The 16359-nt window shown below is 37.6% G+C and overlaps 1 protein-coding gene across 1 annotated transcript in view; it reads right to left on the bottom strand.

The window, feature by feature from the left end:
• zcchc2 (zinc finger, CCHC domain containing 2) overlaps window positions 1–10205 on the bottom strand; it is a 29224-nt gene extending 19019 nt beyond the window's left edge. Inside the window, exons 1-4 of the mRNA XM_041813893.1 lie at window positions 9242–10205; window positions 4849–4969; window positions 4263–4333; window positions 239–310 (exon numbers count right to left, since the gene is read on the bottom strand). Coding sequence (XP_041669827.1) covers window positions 239–310; window positions 4263–4333; window positions 4849–4969; window positions 9242–10042 — 1065 coding nt within the window. The 5' untranslated portion in view covers window positions 10043–10205. The remainder of the gene's footprint in view (window positions 1–238; window positions 311–4262; window positions 4334–4848; window positions 4970–9241) is intronic.
• Between the last annotated feature and the right edge of the window lie 6154 nt (window positions 10206–16359).

Here is a 16359-nt window from a genome sequence, read left to right as displayed (position 1 = left end):
GACAAAATTTGTCCTTCCTAATTTAAGTCTCCCAGTAGGCTGTGACAGATCAACTGTAAACCACAGTGCAAGGACCAAGTACAAAGAAATGTGTATGTATCAGCAGCAAAAATACTTAACCTAAGTCCTAGTGCATTTAACAGGGAAGTATTGGTTTTCATGTCTGTGAGGCTGGTTAGGTGATCCCTAAATTTAAATATTTACCAAGAAAAGCAATAATTTCACCACAAGCAGGTACCTTCAGAAGGAAATTCTCCAGTTCCAGATGTGTTTTGGTCACATTACTAGATGACGAGTCTGACCACTTCACCTGAAACAGAACAAAGGACATTTTTCATCACTACACAGAAAACAATCCGAAATATGACAACAGCAATGCCATAAAGGGAATTTGGCTGTGTTATTGATTCACTTAAAAACCCGCATACACATACAGTATGAGAGAAGTTACAACCTTTAAGAATCCTGAAGTTATTAAATGTTTCATCTACAGTAAAATCTGCACAATTTAAAATGAACCCTTTTTTGAGTCTCCCAGAGAGAAAAAGTTAAACTGTCTCCCAACAGTTTCTGTGCAGCTCTATAGCTCCTTTAGTACCATCTATTTCCACCATGTGGAGTTTGCACTACTGCTAGGTACTGGTTCAGTAGTTGAGCTATCAGCAGACGCTAACAACTGCAAAGTACAGGCCAACAGCATCCATTAGTCTTAAACTAGCACTCTGTATAGTTTGTGTACCTAACAGTATACCAATCTTTAACTGAATGTAGGAAAAGGACCTAATGGGGGAGAAAATAGATTGAAATTGAGCCAGTGTCTCTATGTATTCCGAAAGGTTCGAGTAGCGAGCGGCTGCTCGCAATACACAATGAAAGAAATTGAATTTTCAATCATACAAGGTGGATTATACAGTAGGTGATGGTGGCAGCTGCATTTAAGACAGTCTAGCTACAGACAACAGCTCTACCATCATGCAGGCTACTAATGTGAGAGACCGCCTAAGTCAGGACAGATATATATATGCATAAACTTTCACGATTAAATCAGATTAAACTTCCAGTTAGGGTAAGGGTTTAGGCAAGGGTTAGGATACCAGGAGTTAAAAGACAAAAAATCTGATTTTCAAAACCTTAGAACAAAAGGTTTAATATGCCAACTAAACAGTCTGCTTACAGGAAAATCCTTGTCCTCCGTGAAAACATTACTGCAGTTAATGCTAAAGCTAACAATGCTACATTAACTATACATGCTGTGCAGCTGAAGACTGAACATCTTTTACAGTAACCCAAATCTCATAAATCCATATTTGTTTGGTACAGCAGCTGTGTAGCAAACATGGCTTAAGCTAAAGCTAGCAAAGCTATGTAAGTGACACTAGCTTATGCTATGTAGCTTATGCTAACAAAGCTGCGCTAGCTATGTAGGTAATGAAGCTGAAGACTGTACAATTTTTTACAGTTATGCAAAACTCACATGCATTTTTCCCAATTCAATAGTTAAGTAGCAAAAACCAACAAAGCTGCATTAGCCACATTAGCTTCTGCTACATTTGCAAAAGCTAATTTAACTATGTAGCTATGTTAGCATGAGCTATGTTTGCTACAGCTCATACTGCTAAAGCTAATATAGCTACATTTGCTTAAGTAGTAACATGAACTTTGCAGCTAACACGTTTTATGTTAGCTTTAGCAAAAGCTAACAAAGCTAATTCTATCCACTGTTTGCGGAGCTACTACTACAACTGGTCTACCTGTAATTTAATCTAGGATTAGACCTCTGACCTTTATTTTGTTTTATTCATCAAATGTTTTCTTAGTCTGTGATGTCTGCATTGTGGTTAATCCATGAAAGTAACTGCAAGACTTTGTTTATGAATAAAGTTGAATTTAAAAAACTTATTAAACAGCAAATATTTTTTACTGGTAAGTTATGTCAGTTCTGTCCAGAAAGAGGCAGCATCTCACAGTAGTGGTCTGCAAGAGGAGGCTTTTGAGAGCTGCAGTTTGCAGCCAGACCCCTCTTGCTACATTTACATTTTCATACTGATGCATGTGTTTTCATCAGTATAAAGATGGCGCTTCGATGTAGGTCACAGCCAACCATCTAAGATGAACAAATAGGTTTAAAAGTGGGTCTTCTACAACAGATTTTAATTCTGGTCTTAATAACAAAAGTGAAGCCAACCCTGAACATTCAAGATAAGATTATAGAGCAAAAATACAGTTCTGTTAAGACACAGGGATATGATATCTTTTTTGAGCTGTGTGAGCTCATCTGTTGCTCATGACTGTGACTAAGTGCATCAGCCTTTGGAAAGCATTAATAGTAGCAGGAGCCGCACCACAAAGCAAAAAAATCTGAGCAGAAGGATTGAATAACACAGAAAACAATCTGAACTGGTTGACGTGTTAAAATTATTGGGCTGATGTTTAAAGAATTTGAAGGATTGGAAGAGGCCTTTTGGAGAGCTGATAATGTCATTATCTGACTGAATTATATTGATTTCTTTGTGGCTACACCATGAGTTAAATTGTGTCTTTGTATCAATGCTAATGTATTGATGTATATACTTTGTAATAATACTGAATTATTTTTGGGTAATTCAGAATATCAGTCCATTATTACACCTTTTGCTGATATCAAATATGTCCATGCCAGAGATGTAACAATACCAAAACTTCATATCATGATTATAGTGGCCTAAAATATCACAGTAATCAGTATTATTAGCAGTATTATCACAGTAATGTTATGCTGAATAAGTCACCTCAGTTAACAAACCTATGTTGCATGCTTTCTGGACATTATTCAATGTAATATTAAAGTACATTTATTAAACAGTTAAATATAAATGGTATTATTTTGTATAGAGAGATTCTAACATGATGGCCATTAAAATTGGTTGCCGTTTCATCCCTTATGCAGACATTTCCAAACTAATTTTGCCGGTACCAATATCAATACGCTTTTTAGTATACTGTGAGGGACACCATGCCTCTCCTGTACTAAAATCTACTGTTCCTCTAATGTTGACTGTCTAAAGAGATTTCTTTGGATTTCATGCACGTACTAGACAGAATATATTTTCAGCAGCAATAGTAAAAATGTGCTTCATCTTCATTTTGGAGAGCTACAAACAGCACTATAACAACCCACTGACAGACAGTGGTCTCTGATAGCACAAAGGTGCTTACAATAACACAAAAACACACAGGCCCTTAAGGTTTAGGAATGAAGATGAAAAAGAGGGAAAAAAACGTGTATGTTTCAATTTATTGGCAGTACACATCTGCCAACATTACTAATTAACTTTTTGAGTTATTATCTATCAATAAATTACTGATATTATGGTGGGATTTGTTTTTCATGAAAATAAATTAAGTGACCAAACAGAGACTTCTTCACAGAAGTTCATTCATCCCAGCTTGAATAATCTTCACATTAAGAACTCTCATATATAACAATAAAGTCAATCAAATATACTACATGAAAAAGTCATATGTTGTCTTCTTAGTGTAGCTGTATGTGTGTATTCTGTGTTTTTGCATGTGTGCATCAGTGTTGGTCCAGTATAAACAGATGGAGAGTTAGAACAGCTCACTGTTGTGAATGCTTCTGGCCTAAATGTAGAAGCCCGGTAAAGCCAACAGGCTTGTTAGCCTCTCCTCTCCATCTGTCTTAATAAAATTTTATTTCCGCAAATGAGCACTAAATACTCCTATTTGTTACTGTGAATCCGTGTTTGGAAAACATTCATTTATGAAGAGACAAGCTCATCAGCACTGATGTCCTGCCATGAGCTTAGCACCACAGTGATTCAGTAAGGAACAGGAGCCAGGGATTAGTGGGTACAAATGCCAACTTGTGCAGCAAAAAGAATATAAAGAATATCTGCCCCTATTTCAACCATATCAATTACCTTAGACAATCACTGTGCCAGATATAATACAGATATGTAAAAGAAACGCATTCACTAGCAGGGACTGGTCAACTTGAGTGATATACAACCAGGAAATCTCTCCCTCAGGTTTATCTCAGGGCTTTGCCTATTACAATCCAGTCTCAAGCTCACTGTTTGACCAGCGTTTGCATGGGGGGGGGGGGGTTAGTAACAGATTTGGAAGCCAGTATAGGAGTGTGTAGGAGGTTATCATTTCATCATCAATCACTGCATCATACCAGAGTAACATTTCCATCAGGCATCATAAACTTGAAGAAAGTTGTGGGAGTATGTCTTAGTGTATATAGTATTTCCACATACCTCAAAGTTATATTCTTTGTCTATTCGAGTCCGAGAAATGCTTCTTAGGACAATCCCCTCTATGTGCACCGCTGTAACAACAAAGACACACTATTAAAACTTGGCATATTTACTATACTTATCAGCGTTAAAGCACATTCATGTGATTATGATAAAAGTTACACATCATATCCCTTCTACACTTAGGGTTGGGTATCTTTTATTCTGATGCTGGTGTTAAATCAATACTTCTTAAACAGGGTCGCTGCCTTATGGTGTCTGAATCAATACTTTTAACTGTTTCATGCCAGGGTGGTGGGGTACCAAAATGAAGCACCTAAATCTCTGATTTAATTCAGTACAGTAGGCATTATATATGTTGATTTCGGTACCATGTTGGTGTCACATTTGGATACTCATCTCTGTTCACTACCTATAAATAATAATTTTCAAAGTATGACCCTACTAAGGATTCTAGTACAGGACCAGTTTTATGTTGTGTACTTCAAATATTCAACATGTTCCCCAATTTCACGTTTTACCTACAACACTGACAAAAATTTTTTAAAGATGTGTTATTCACAATTAAAGCAATCAATTAATTCACCTTCTCTTTGTGTTGCCCATCGGCTGGAGCGTCGGCTCTGGCATGGAGGATGCGATGCCGTACATTCCCCCAATCCCAGCACTGGAGGAGACAGGTAATCGGCCTTCTGATTTAGAAGATCCTAAAGACAAAGCACATCATGATAGTGATTATTTCATCCTGGTCTATTACAGCTTTCACATCATCAAACACTGTTTGAAGGTATCATGTCTGTATGTTCTTAGGTAAAGTTTCAGCTTTCTTTTCAACATCCATCATGTACACCGCTTACCCCCATTTGGAGTAGCAGGGGGATGGAGCCTATCCCAGCTGTACTGGGCAAGAGGCAGGGTACACCCTGGACTGGGCGCCAGTCATTTGCAGGACTTCTTTTCAATATGTTCTAGTAAATATAATACCAGTTGTCTAGTAATTTAGAAAATATGAGGATAAAATTGTGATGCACATTTAATGAGTGGTTTGCATATTGAACCATAGTGTCAATATCGCAACAGTTCTAAATTGCATTGAAAATTGTTGCATCCCTGGTTTCAAGGGTTTTTTTGTTTTGTAAGGTACAGTTTGCATGGACCACAATGACTATATATTTATATATTAAACCACCTGTCATATTTGTCTCAGAGACCATCCAGCATCATGAAGTGCTTTAATGTGGACTCTTGCATTTTCAGTGAGCTCTCCACATTTTACCATTTTGAACAGGAATGAGGGATTTCAAACTGAATTCACCTTTTTTATACCCAAATTTGAGCTAGCTTACTGGGCTTCTCTGAGAAGTCAGAAATGAATCAAGCATAACATTCAAGCCCTAAAGCTAATTTTTCTCTTCAGTAATGCAAGTAGATAACTATAATATGACACATCAATCAAGAAATAATAATGTGCTTTACTATTTTTTCTGTTATTTTGTAAATCAGTAAATTTGAAAATTCATGGACAACGATAAAATTATATTCTAGCATTAAAAATATCATTTCAGTTAAAGAGCTTCTACATATTGGTGTATTAACCATTGCAAAAACATAAAAAATGATTTTGGTAATTACCAATGCTGTTAATTTAGGGCAGCTGTGGCATAAACCTTACTTTGGGTGGTGGTCTAATAAATTTGTTAAGCACTGTATGTATATGTATATTAAAAAACAGTCAAGTGCAATGGTAATAGTATACTATCTACATTTTGTGTGCAAGTGTGCCAAAGTTTTGAAGTAGAACTATTACGTTGAACGATCAACATTTTTCCAGCGTTTCATTTTCTCATCCTAGATTGATGCTTCATCACTGCTCTTTGACCTCCTAAATGGAAGCTCAAATTCATGTTTTTAATCTTGTTTTCAAGATATGGTCAACATTAAACTCCATATTTGAGCGCATTTTGGAAAAAAGGATTGCTCTTGTCTCTGCATGTTGACAGTTTGATTTAAATTGAAAGAGTTCATGTTGATGTCAGCTTAAAAAAGGTAGGTCTAACACTCAGCAAGAAGATAATCATCTGCATCTTAGATACCAAATTCCAATATCAAACATAGCTTAAAAGCAAAACCATATGTCCCAGCTCTTATTTTAAAAATGGGAAGGACAATGGACTGATCTTTCTCCTGAAACACACTGACACAGTTAAATGTTGAATAGCTAAAATCAGTACACATACCATGTCATACAAAAAAAAAAAAAAAAAAAAAAAGGAAAAAAGAAAAACTGAACAGTTGAGCCACAACAGCCTTGTAAACATAACCTGTGGAGTTTAAAAGGCAACTCCAGCATAACTGCCGTTCGTACAAAAGTGCCATGAAACAGATGTTAACAGAAAGAAACCCCTGTAACTGCTGTTGTTTTGTACTGCCATCTTACTCACCTTTTCTTTGTCTTTTACTATATACATATGAGATAGCCCAGAGAGTAATATGGCATGATTTTATTAAGAGCTGTGCTTCATCTGCAGTCTAGGCATCGACTTGCATCAAAGCGAACTTCGTGAATGTATCTAGAACAGGAGCAGCCCTGTAGGGTGTCTTAATTGAGTGACTGTTTAAAGGTATGCTCACCATAAAAAGTCCCCTTTAAACAAAAGGGTAGAGCAGCACACACAAAGCAGAGATTATTTCAAAGCAGTTGACCCTGGTGGGAAGCTCTGACACTTGAGAGTTGGCTTTACATTCCTGGCATGACTAGGGTTAAGTTTAGGTTTGGATAAGTTAAGTTATTATTCAGTTTCATGTGTACAAATATTTCACAAATGCTGGATAAAATCAGCCCTGGACAAGAACACTACCAGTCTGTTTTCTGGGGGGAAACCTGGTGGTCTATTTGTAAGATGCTCCGGTCAAAAATCCATCCTTGTTTCACAGAGTTACTGTATAATGAGCTGATGTTGGTATTTTCAACCATGGTATTGACCAAAGTTCAGTCCCATTTCTAACTTTTACCACTACCCCTTGATTATGAATGCCCCTTTGACCCTCAAAACAGAGTTACAAGGAGTAGTGGGGAAATCTCCCTCAACGTAATGTTGTTCCTGATTATTGCCAGCAGATGTAGACAGCATTTACACAACGCACACAATGACAATACTGGACATTACTACTAAGAGCAACTTTTTAAATTTTTGGTCAAATTCAAAAAGACCAAAATGCATTAAAACAACAATAAATTATGATATAAGGTTGTTACAGTTTTCAAATCTTGGGGATGATTGGCAAAGCATTCTGTGAGATTTTCTTTAATTCTCAATTTGGACTGTGCCTTGAGAAGATCTCCATTTGCAGGGTGGTGTGCCCCTAACACTTTCCCTACCCCTCCATTCCAGAATCAAGACACTCTATCCCTGGACATAAACATGCAAAAAATAGGAATAGGGTTAAGTGGTTGAACCAAGGGGTGTTTTAGGTTTGAGCCGTGGTAGTTCTCAACTAATTATCATTCGGAAACTGCAGGGTAAGGAAGCATAATATTGGATTTTACCATCATAGGTCTTTAGTTGGGAAAGTTGGTGACCACCACTCTTAAGAAGGCCAAGCTAGACTAAGGGCGCTTTCACACTAGGCCCAGTTGTTTCAAACCGTGCCGCGGCGCGATTCCTACCCTAAGGTATCATAGGTTTTTGAGTTCTTATTTCAGTTCTTCATTTGAACTTTGAAGTGAACATTTGATTGCTTGTTTGGCAGGTATCTTCAGTTCAGCTCCAGCGGTTGTGGCCTCCTTCATTAACTCCACCCAGCAGCTCAAATGTTTTCAAACCTAAAATCAAAGGCAGGACCACTCCTGATCTGTAAATAAAGTATTTTGCACACATGTGTTGTAGTTCTCACGCTTGTTTCTATTTAAAGTTTTTCTACAATGTGTGTGATAATTACTTTACATTGGAGTCTAACTTTTCATTTCAGATGTGATAAATGATAAAGCACCATATGAACATAAGGCTACAGCTTACCATAACAATTCGAGTCATTATAAGTATAGCTATTACCTTATCAGCCTAACACAGCCTACAAAGTAAAGGATAAAAAAGTTACAATAATGAGCTGTTAATAAATTAATCTGTGCTATATCAAACTCCTGTTTAACTGATCAATAGAAAGGCTGAGGTTGCAGACTCCTGCTTATATTATTCAGTATTGTAAGAGCTTTGCATTTACTGGACTTAAAAAGGGCAGCCGCTTAGCATCTAGCAAGTTAAGCTTGTTAATGACTTTCACTCACTCCAACGGGCGGTTACAAGGATAACGGTGACAAATGAACCCATTAACTTCTAGGACGTTTGGAATTAGACGACAACAAACGTCTTCAATGAATTGATAAAAACGTTTAAACTGTATATATTTGAAACCACAGACGTTAACTACCAGCCAAATGTTAGCTTCTACCAAGTTAACCGGTGTTACGGTTTAAAGAGCTACCATGTTAACTGGCGACTTTCAGTAGAATGACTGTCGGCGGCACTTACTAACGTTGATGACAGAAAACTCTGCCAGACTGTTTAAAAATCCAATAACACCCAAAACATTTCTGTTTAATATTTCGGCATTTCTGTGATATCAATAGAAACAGACATTGATTTTGACGATTTTTGTCTTCTTTTGCTGCAGCCACGACAACCACTGTTGAATTCGTTTAGCATGGCTGCTCTTTACACCGTAACACCATTTAGCTCATATGTTAGCATTGGGCGTCCCTTAATGACAAAAGGGTGTTTCTTGGGAGTATTCTTACACCAGCATGTAAAGCGATACTATGTGTTATCTAAGCATGTGAATTATACATGTTGAGTTATCAGTTAACCGTATAACTTTAGCCAGATTTGGTGAGAAGTGAACTCCTTAATACATTGCAAAAGTCACACTGAAGCAAGTTTTGGGCTAGCTTGGTATTAAAAACAGCGATGTCGATTAATTACCGTTGTCTGGGCGTTTATTCTAAGATGATTTCGCCGTTTTTCCTCGTCTATAGCAAGCTCTATTTTGTCTAGATGCCCCCGGACCGTCTCCCTTTGGTGGAAATGGAAAGCTGGATGTAGCGAGGCCATGGTAAAAAGCAGCGCCAACTGCTCCAGAGGTCCTGCCGCTGTGTCGTTAGGGGAGAAGCCGCAGGTCTGTCCTGACCGCCCGTACACATCCCCGTCCTGGCACGCTGGGTGAAAAGAGTGGTGAAGAGGGTCCCTGAATGGATTAAGGGAGTAGTCGTAGTTTTTGTAGAACAAGCCTGGTTCAACTTGGTTCAGTATCCGAAAGAGTATTCCAGCACATTCCCTGCTGTCAGACCCAAGGAGGGAAAGGCAGACGAGGAGTTTGGACCTCACCACTGGATCAATCACGTCCGTTAAAATTCCCAAATCATTCGGACTGTTAGCCCGAAACTCAAAGTCCCGTAAAACGTGATAGTCCTTTCTCGCTAGATCCTCCAAGTAAGATCCCAAAAAGCGGAGCTCCAGCGGTTGGCACATATGTAGCAGCCCGCACATGAACTCGATCCTCTTGGCTGGGTTCAGATGAAGGCCGAACCACTCAAACACAGTCTCCTTGTCCAGCTGGGGTGGATGCACATAAGGTCTGGGCGACTCCTCCAGTCCGTCGGACCCTGATGAGGGAGGCACAGCCCTGGGGATACGTTGCTGCTCCGACCGATCCAATGAATCGTCCTCGGCCGTTTCGTCGCCTCCTTCCTCGCCCGTTTTCATCGGTAGCTTCATTTTCAGCATTATCAGCGCTGCGATAAAGGCCTCAAAGTGTAAATAACGAACCTCGACACATTACTGACAACTTCCGCGGCTTCTTAGAGTTGAAATTAGAGGTGAACTGTCGGTCGTTTAACAGTGTTTTTACTATTAGCTAGTCATCCGACGAAACCAGAGTACTGTAGCTTTTCTCCTAGGCTACTTTCTTCTTCTATTCCTTAATTCCGGCAGAGTAACGAAGCACGGTGAGCACACTGCCGCCATCAGGCGACGGTTACAGTTGCTGTCACAAACAGCCTATTAGGAAAATAATGCTCCAACAATAACAGGGCAGTTAAAAGATTGAAGTTTTCGACCCTGATCAAATCGCAGTTAGTCACAGTTGATTGTATCCTTATTTGCGCATTTTAAAATTAAATTAAATTAAATTAAAGTTGTTTCATTTCAGATATTTCTACTGTCTTAAACCAAGATGAATTGACTTGTTCTGTTTGGATACAGAACCTGGTTAAATCGGTAAATTGAATGTTTTTGACATGACTTTTTTATGTGAACTGAGGCATTAAAGAGCAGTGTTTGACTTATTCTACATCACTGTGGCTGCAGAGAGATGCAGCAGAAGCTTAAACCTAAGTGTGCTGAATAAGACAAAGAAGCATGCAATTAATCACAATTTATTGAAACGAATGCACCCTTTTATGGACCTTAAATAATTGTAATTAATATTGACAGCCCTTAAACATTGTTTTCCTATGTGAACTTTTACCAAAAGTTTTTTTTTTTTTTCTAATGAACATTAAAGTCCATGTAAAGTGATTAAAAAAATCTTTATTTTAGGTTTGAAAGACTATCCTCTCCAAAAAAAAAAAAAAAAAAATGCTACAACATAAATGTAAAACTTATCTCTCTGCTCTCCGCAATGTATTTGAGCCACCAGAGAAATAATCACATTTATGTCACAAGAGGCAGAGAGTTTAGTGCTTAAACGTCTCAGTTTCACTTTCTCATCCTGTATTTTACACTTCAGGTGTTCCGTATCGAATTTGAAGTGAAGTTTAGTTATGTCTCTTGCCTGTTTATGAGGTGTCTTTGTTACATTGTTGCTAAAAACACCCAATTTCCTTATGTTGCTCTTCAATGATGATTAGAATTAGAGGCTTTTATTGTGAAAGACTTGGTAGGACTAGAGCATGTCTATCATCAGCTTCTTTACTGAACTGTAGCATAGCCCTGACAGCCGAGAGGAGAGATTGCTGCTTTGAGAGAGACAAAGCCACATCCAGGACTAAAGACAAGTGAGATATGGATTAAAGCGCATCTTCAACAGGTAAGATGTTTGTTCCTGCTGTGCCTGGTTCAAGTGAAAAATAGAGAAGTACTCCAGCAATTAGCCTGCCCCCTGACCTTGTGATGCACTGTGGCCAGAGTGTGACTTTGACAGAAGTCTGGGATTTATTTGACTGTTTTCTGTCAAAAATCTCATTGTAATGATCCTTTTAATGACCTGTAGGACACCGTTGCTGAAAGAGTTGGCAAACTTACCTCACAATAAACAAAACCAGCATTTAACTGTCTCTTAATTTTCAGTGAAGGCAGTGACATCAGCTAACAACATACTGTCTTAAACTGCTCAGTGATTTTATATATTGTTATAGCTTTAGGGGGGTGGGGCAATTCACGCAATGCTTGTTAGTGTCATGGGGTGCTACATTTGCCCCGTCCAGTTTAAATCTAGCCACGAAAATGGAGAAAAACTTTCAAAGGGCCTGAATCCAGAATTCAGTCACAAATAGATCTCAGTGTTTTTCATGTTTACAGCAACCTTATCCCAACATATCTAAAGTGTTTAGACATAGATTCTGGACTTTACTTACTTTACTTTTACGCTTTATGAGGCGAGGAACCATATATGGTCGCCTTGGTCTACTTCCTTTGTGGCTCTGATACAGTAGAAGCAGTATGACTTTTCTTAGTGGTGGTAATCAGTGGAGATCAGTCAATGTCAAAAAGTGCAAATGGGTGCAAAATAGTTAGTTCTGATTGAGATGCTGTATGACCTTAAACAGGCCGTTCTTGCTGGATAACCCTTTAGTGTGACTGAATTTAAACAATTCTTCAAAGAAGAGTGAGTTAAAACTGTTCCACAGCATTGCAAAAGACTCATTGCCTATTATAAAAAATGCTTTCTTGCAGTTGTTGCTGCCAAGGATGGCACAACGATTTAGTAGGTTTAGGCAGCGTTGACCTTTTCACAGAGAGCCAGGTAGGTTTGGATGACTTTGTCCCATAATAAATTAAATCATCATTTCAAACTGCATTTTGTATTTACTAAGATTATCTCTGTCTAATTTATATATATATATATATATATATATATATATATATATATATATATATATATATATGATCTGAAACATTTAAGTGTGACAAATATGCAAAAAGAGAAAGAAATCAGGAAGGTGGCAAACACTATTTCACAGCCCAGTATTTTCAAGCATGCTGAACACTGCCTTCTCCATTGAGGTTTTCACCTTTTAAAATTACATCATGAATTGTAATGACATAAAAATAGAACACTGCTATGAGGTTTAAATAAAAGTTCTGCAGTTTTTTTTTAAACTGGGGGGATGCTGCCATCTAGAGGATACAATGACAAATTAAAAGATAAGTAACCATAAATGTGAGCCTTTCTCAAACCCCTCCCCACATTCTCTCCTTAAACACTTCCACTCCACTCTATACACTCTCATAAAGGGTCCACCACTGTGAGTGTCATCCTTGATTTAAGTTGTGAAATGCAGGGAAACTGACTAAAAAGTATTTTGTTGGTCTGTATGTAAATCTACAAGAGACCAGTGCAACTATGGCGGAAGAGATTAATGTGGATGCTGCTAAAGCGACTGTTTTTTCAGAACTTGACGACATTTCTTCATTAACAGAAGAACAGAGAACAGCATTGAGTTGTTTTCTTTTCAAAAACGACAAAAGTTGTGTACCGACATGTCTACAGTCGCCATGGTTTGAATTATGCAGTTCTCTATGGAGTTTACTCCCTGGTTAGGGGCGCATCTCGGTAGCTGCTACATCCATGTTTTGTTGCTCTGATTGGCCCGTAAAGATGTGACAGACAGAACATTCATCCAATTACCCTCCAAGTTTTTTTCAAAGGCTCTGCCCTTTCCCAAACGCCATCTATGGAAAGTTTTCCAGATGGATGCGTGAAACAAATCCATCTGGCGTTTATTCCCAATAGAACATAAACAACATATCATGTTGAAACTGAGACACTTTACCCTTTAATGAAAAATATTAACTCATTTTGAATTTGATGGCAGCCACATCTCAAAATAGTTGGAACAGGACCATGTTTATCATAGTGTAGCATTCACTCTACACAACAGTCTGTAAACATCTGGAAATTGGGGAGAGTGGTTGATGGATTTTTTTTATGAGAGGAATGTTGTCCAATTTTTGTTTGATGGAGAATTCTAGCTGCTCAACATTTTTCGATCTATGATGTTCAACTGGGAAAATGTCTGGACCAAGGATATAATAGTTTTGGATTTTTCATTAGGTTTTATTTTTATTTTGTGTTTGTTTCTATGTTCAATTTCAGTTTAGTTTTATTTTTTATTTATTTTTTTTGCTGCTGGTTTGTTAGTTTAGTTAACATTTTATTTTGCAAAAAATGATTCCATGTAGTTTAGTTTCTATTAGTTTTACTGCTAGTTTTAGTTTTTTTTTTAATATATGTCAGTGTTGAGTGAACATCATACATTTTTAAAAACGTATTTAAACAGGCTACTCTTCACTTATCATTGTATTTATTTAAATATGATGTTTGAATACAACTCAGACATAAAACTACAACAATGTGAAGTCTTAAACAATCTAATCAGGTCATTTTACACTCTCCAGGCTTGGGTGTAGGTGCCAGTCAGTATGGCTGTTTCAAAGACTTAAGCTAAGGATATTTTGTCTCAATTTTCATTTTATTTTAGTTAGTTTTGTAAGCACACTATAGAGTTTTAGTTAGTTTTCATTTTGTATTTAGGCTTAGTTTTTATTTAGTTTCAGTGAACTAAAATTATTTTCATATTTTAGTTAGTTTTAGTTAACTATAATAACCTTGGTCTGGACTGCAGGCAGGCCAGTTCAGCATCCGGACTCCTCTATTGTGAAGCCATGCTGTTGTGATGGATGTGGTATGTGGTTTAGCATTGTCTTGCTGGAAATGTCAAGGCCTTCCCTGAAAGAGACACTGTCTTAACGGGAGCATATGTCACTCTAAAACCTCAGTTTGCTTTTCAGCATCGATAGTTCCTTTCAAGATGCGTAAGCTGCCCACGCTGTAGGCACTAATGCAATCCCTTAAAATCAAAGATGCAGGCTTTTGAACTGTGCCAAGATAACAGGCTGGATTGTCCCTCTCCTATTTAGTCAGCAGGGCATGGAATTCATAGTTTCCTGATTTATCTGACCACAGAACAGTTTCCCATTTTGCCTCGGCCCATTTTAAACGAGCTTTGGCCCAGAGAAGACTGTGGTGTTTCTGGATCCTGTCCAAATATGGCTTCTTCTTTTCATGATATAACCTTAACTTGCACAGCCAAGTGAAGTGTTCCTGAGTCCATGCAGTGATTTCCAGTACAGAATCATGCCTGTTTTTAATGCAGTTCCACCTGAGAACCTGAAAATCACATGAGAGAGAGAGCATTGTACAAAGTGTGATCATTATTCCACAGTTTATTTTCAAGTACATGTAAAGGACATTCATGTTGGTCCAATAAGGTCAATATGTTTTTCTATGAGGAGTTCTTTTTAAACTAGCTCTGAAAGACCAGGAACAACCCCATCATTGAACCTCACTGTGCTCCTCCAGCAGGGGGCAGTGATAGTTCACTGTTCACAGCCTAAAGCTGCATGTGAATCTCACTCAATCTGCTCTGGGTAAAAGATGTTAAAGGTGTATTCTGCAGAATTTTTGTACTGAAATGTCAACATAAAAAAAGCAAGTAATCTTGCGTTTTACAGTTCGATCTGTCAGTGTTTGGACAGCAACATATTTTTTAATCATTCTGCTTCAATTACCACCACAGTGAATTTGAAAGAAAACACTCAAGATGTGACTAGTGTGTAGATCTTCAGCGGTAATTTAAGGATTTAAGGGTCTTTACGAAACACAAAATTTTGCATTAAGGCAGCCTTTTTATTTAAGTTACCTTTTTTCTTTAAGACAAATGAAGGAGATGAAAGGTCTGGAGATGATTTTAAGTGGTGAAATGGCATTTTATGACTATTTGATTGGAGTTGTCAATATGAAATCAAAGGAGGTATTAGTGCAAGTGAAGGAGGCCATAATTAAGTTGGAAAAAAATCGGCAGTATAGCAAAAACTTGAAAAAATGTGGTTCAGTCTTTAACAGGAAGGATGCACTGGCTGGTGGAAGAATACCTAAAGGCCTGGGCAAAGAAAACCCCCTTTACATATGTAGAAAAGTCAAGTATACTCTGGAGGCGGACGATGCATCATTTGTACAGATCTTTAAGCTGCAGTTTGTTGCTCAAAAAGGCAAGTAAAGTCTGGTTTGACTCTAATTTAAAAATACAGCTTCTTAAAATGTGCATATAATCTAGATAAATTATATTTGAATAGAATACTATATTATGTTTCTTGTTTTATGTCTGTTTCTAAAACAAGTATACTGTCATAATAAGAGGATCGGGTCACTTTAGGAAAGATTTGGGGTTCATTTCACTAAAAAGTGTGTGCATTGATCTAAATAGGTTAAAATTAGTTTGTAAATATTGACTTTTTGGATATCATCCAAAATTCAAGATTGCAGATCTTATATTCAAATTTAGTGCAATTCTATTTGCAAGAATGTCCCTTTTAAATAACTTTGAGCTGGTAATTGGTAAATCATGGCTTACAGGCAGTATCAAAGAGACCCCCAGATGCTGCAGATGCTCGTTGGTTTGTTGCCACAAGGTAACTACAGTCTGTAATTACACTAAACCCCTGCACAGCTGCATAAAAAAACACGGCTGTTTATCCATAGCACCACTCCAGTTTAGAATATAGTGAAATTTCACACATAATTGCTTTATTTGACTTGAATATATGGTCTTTTGATGGTTAATGTGATGTAGTATTGCAGTGTTGTACTCATGTAGTAAGTCCCACTGTCTGGAGGCTCTGAATCAAATCGGTAACAAAAGATGACGAGTAGAAGCGAGCTGCTGACCTCCATCTAACACTGCAGCTTTTTTTTTTTTTTTTTTTTTTTTTACAGAAGGCTCTTCTCAATTGAAACTGCACTCCATAAGATGTTTATACAA

The sequence above is a fragment of the Cheilinus undulatus genome, linkage group 19 (assembly GCF_018320785.1).
Source record: "Cheilinus undulatus linkage group 19, ASM1832078v1, whole genome shotgun sequence".
Classification (NCBI taxonomy): domain Eukaryota; kingdom Metazoa; phylum Chordata; class Actinopteri; order Labriformes; family Labridae; genus Cheilinus; species Cheilinus undulatus.
This window is presented reverse-complemented; position numbering and strand designations above follow the sequence as displayed.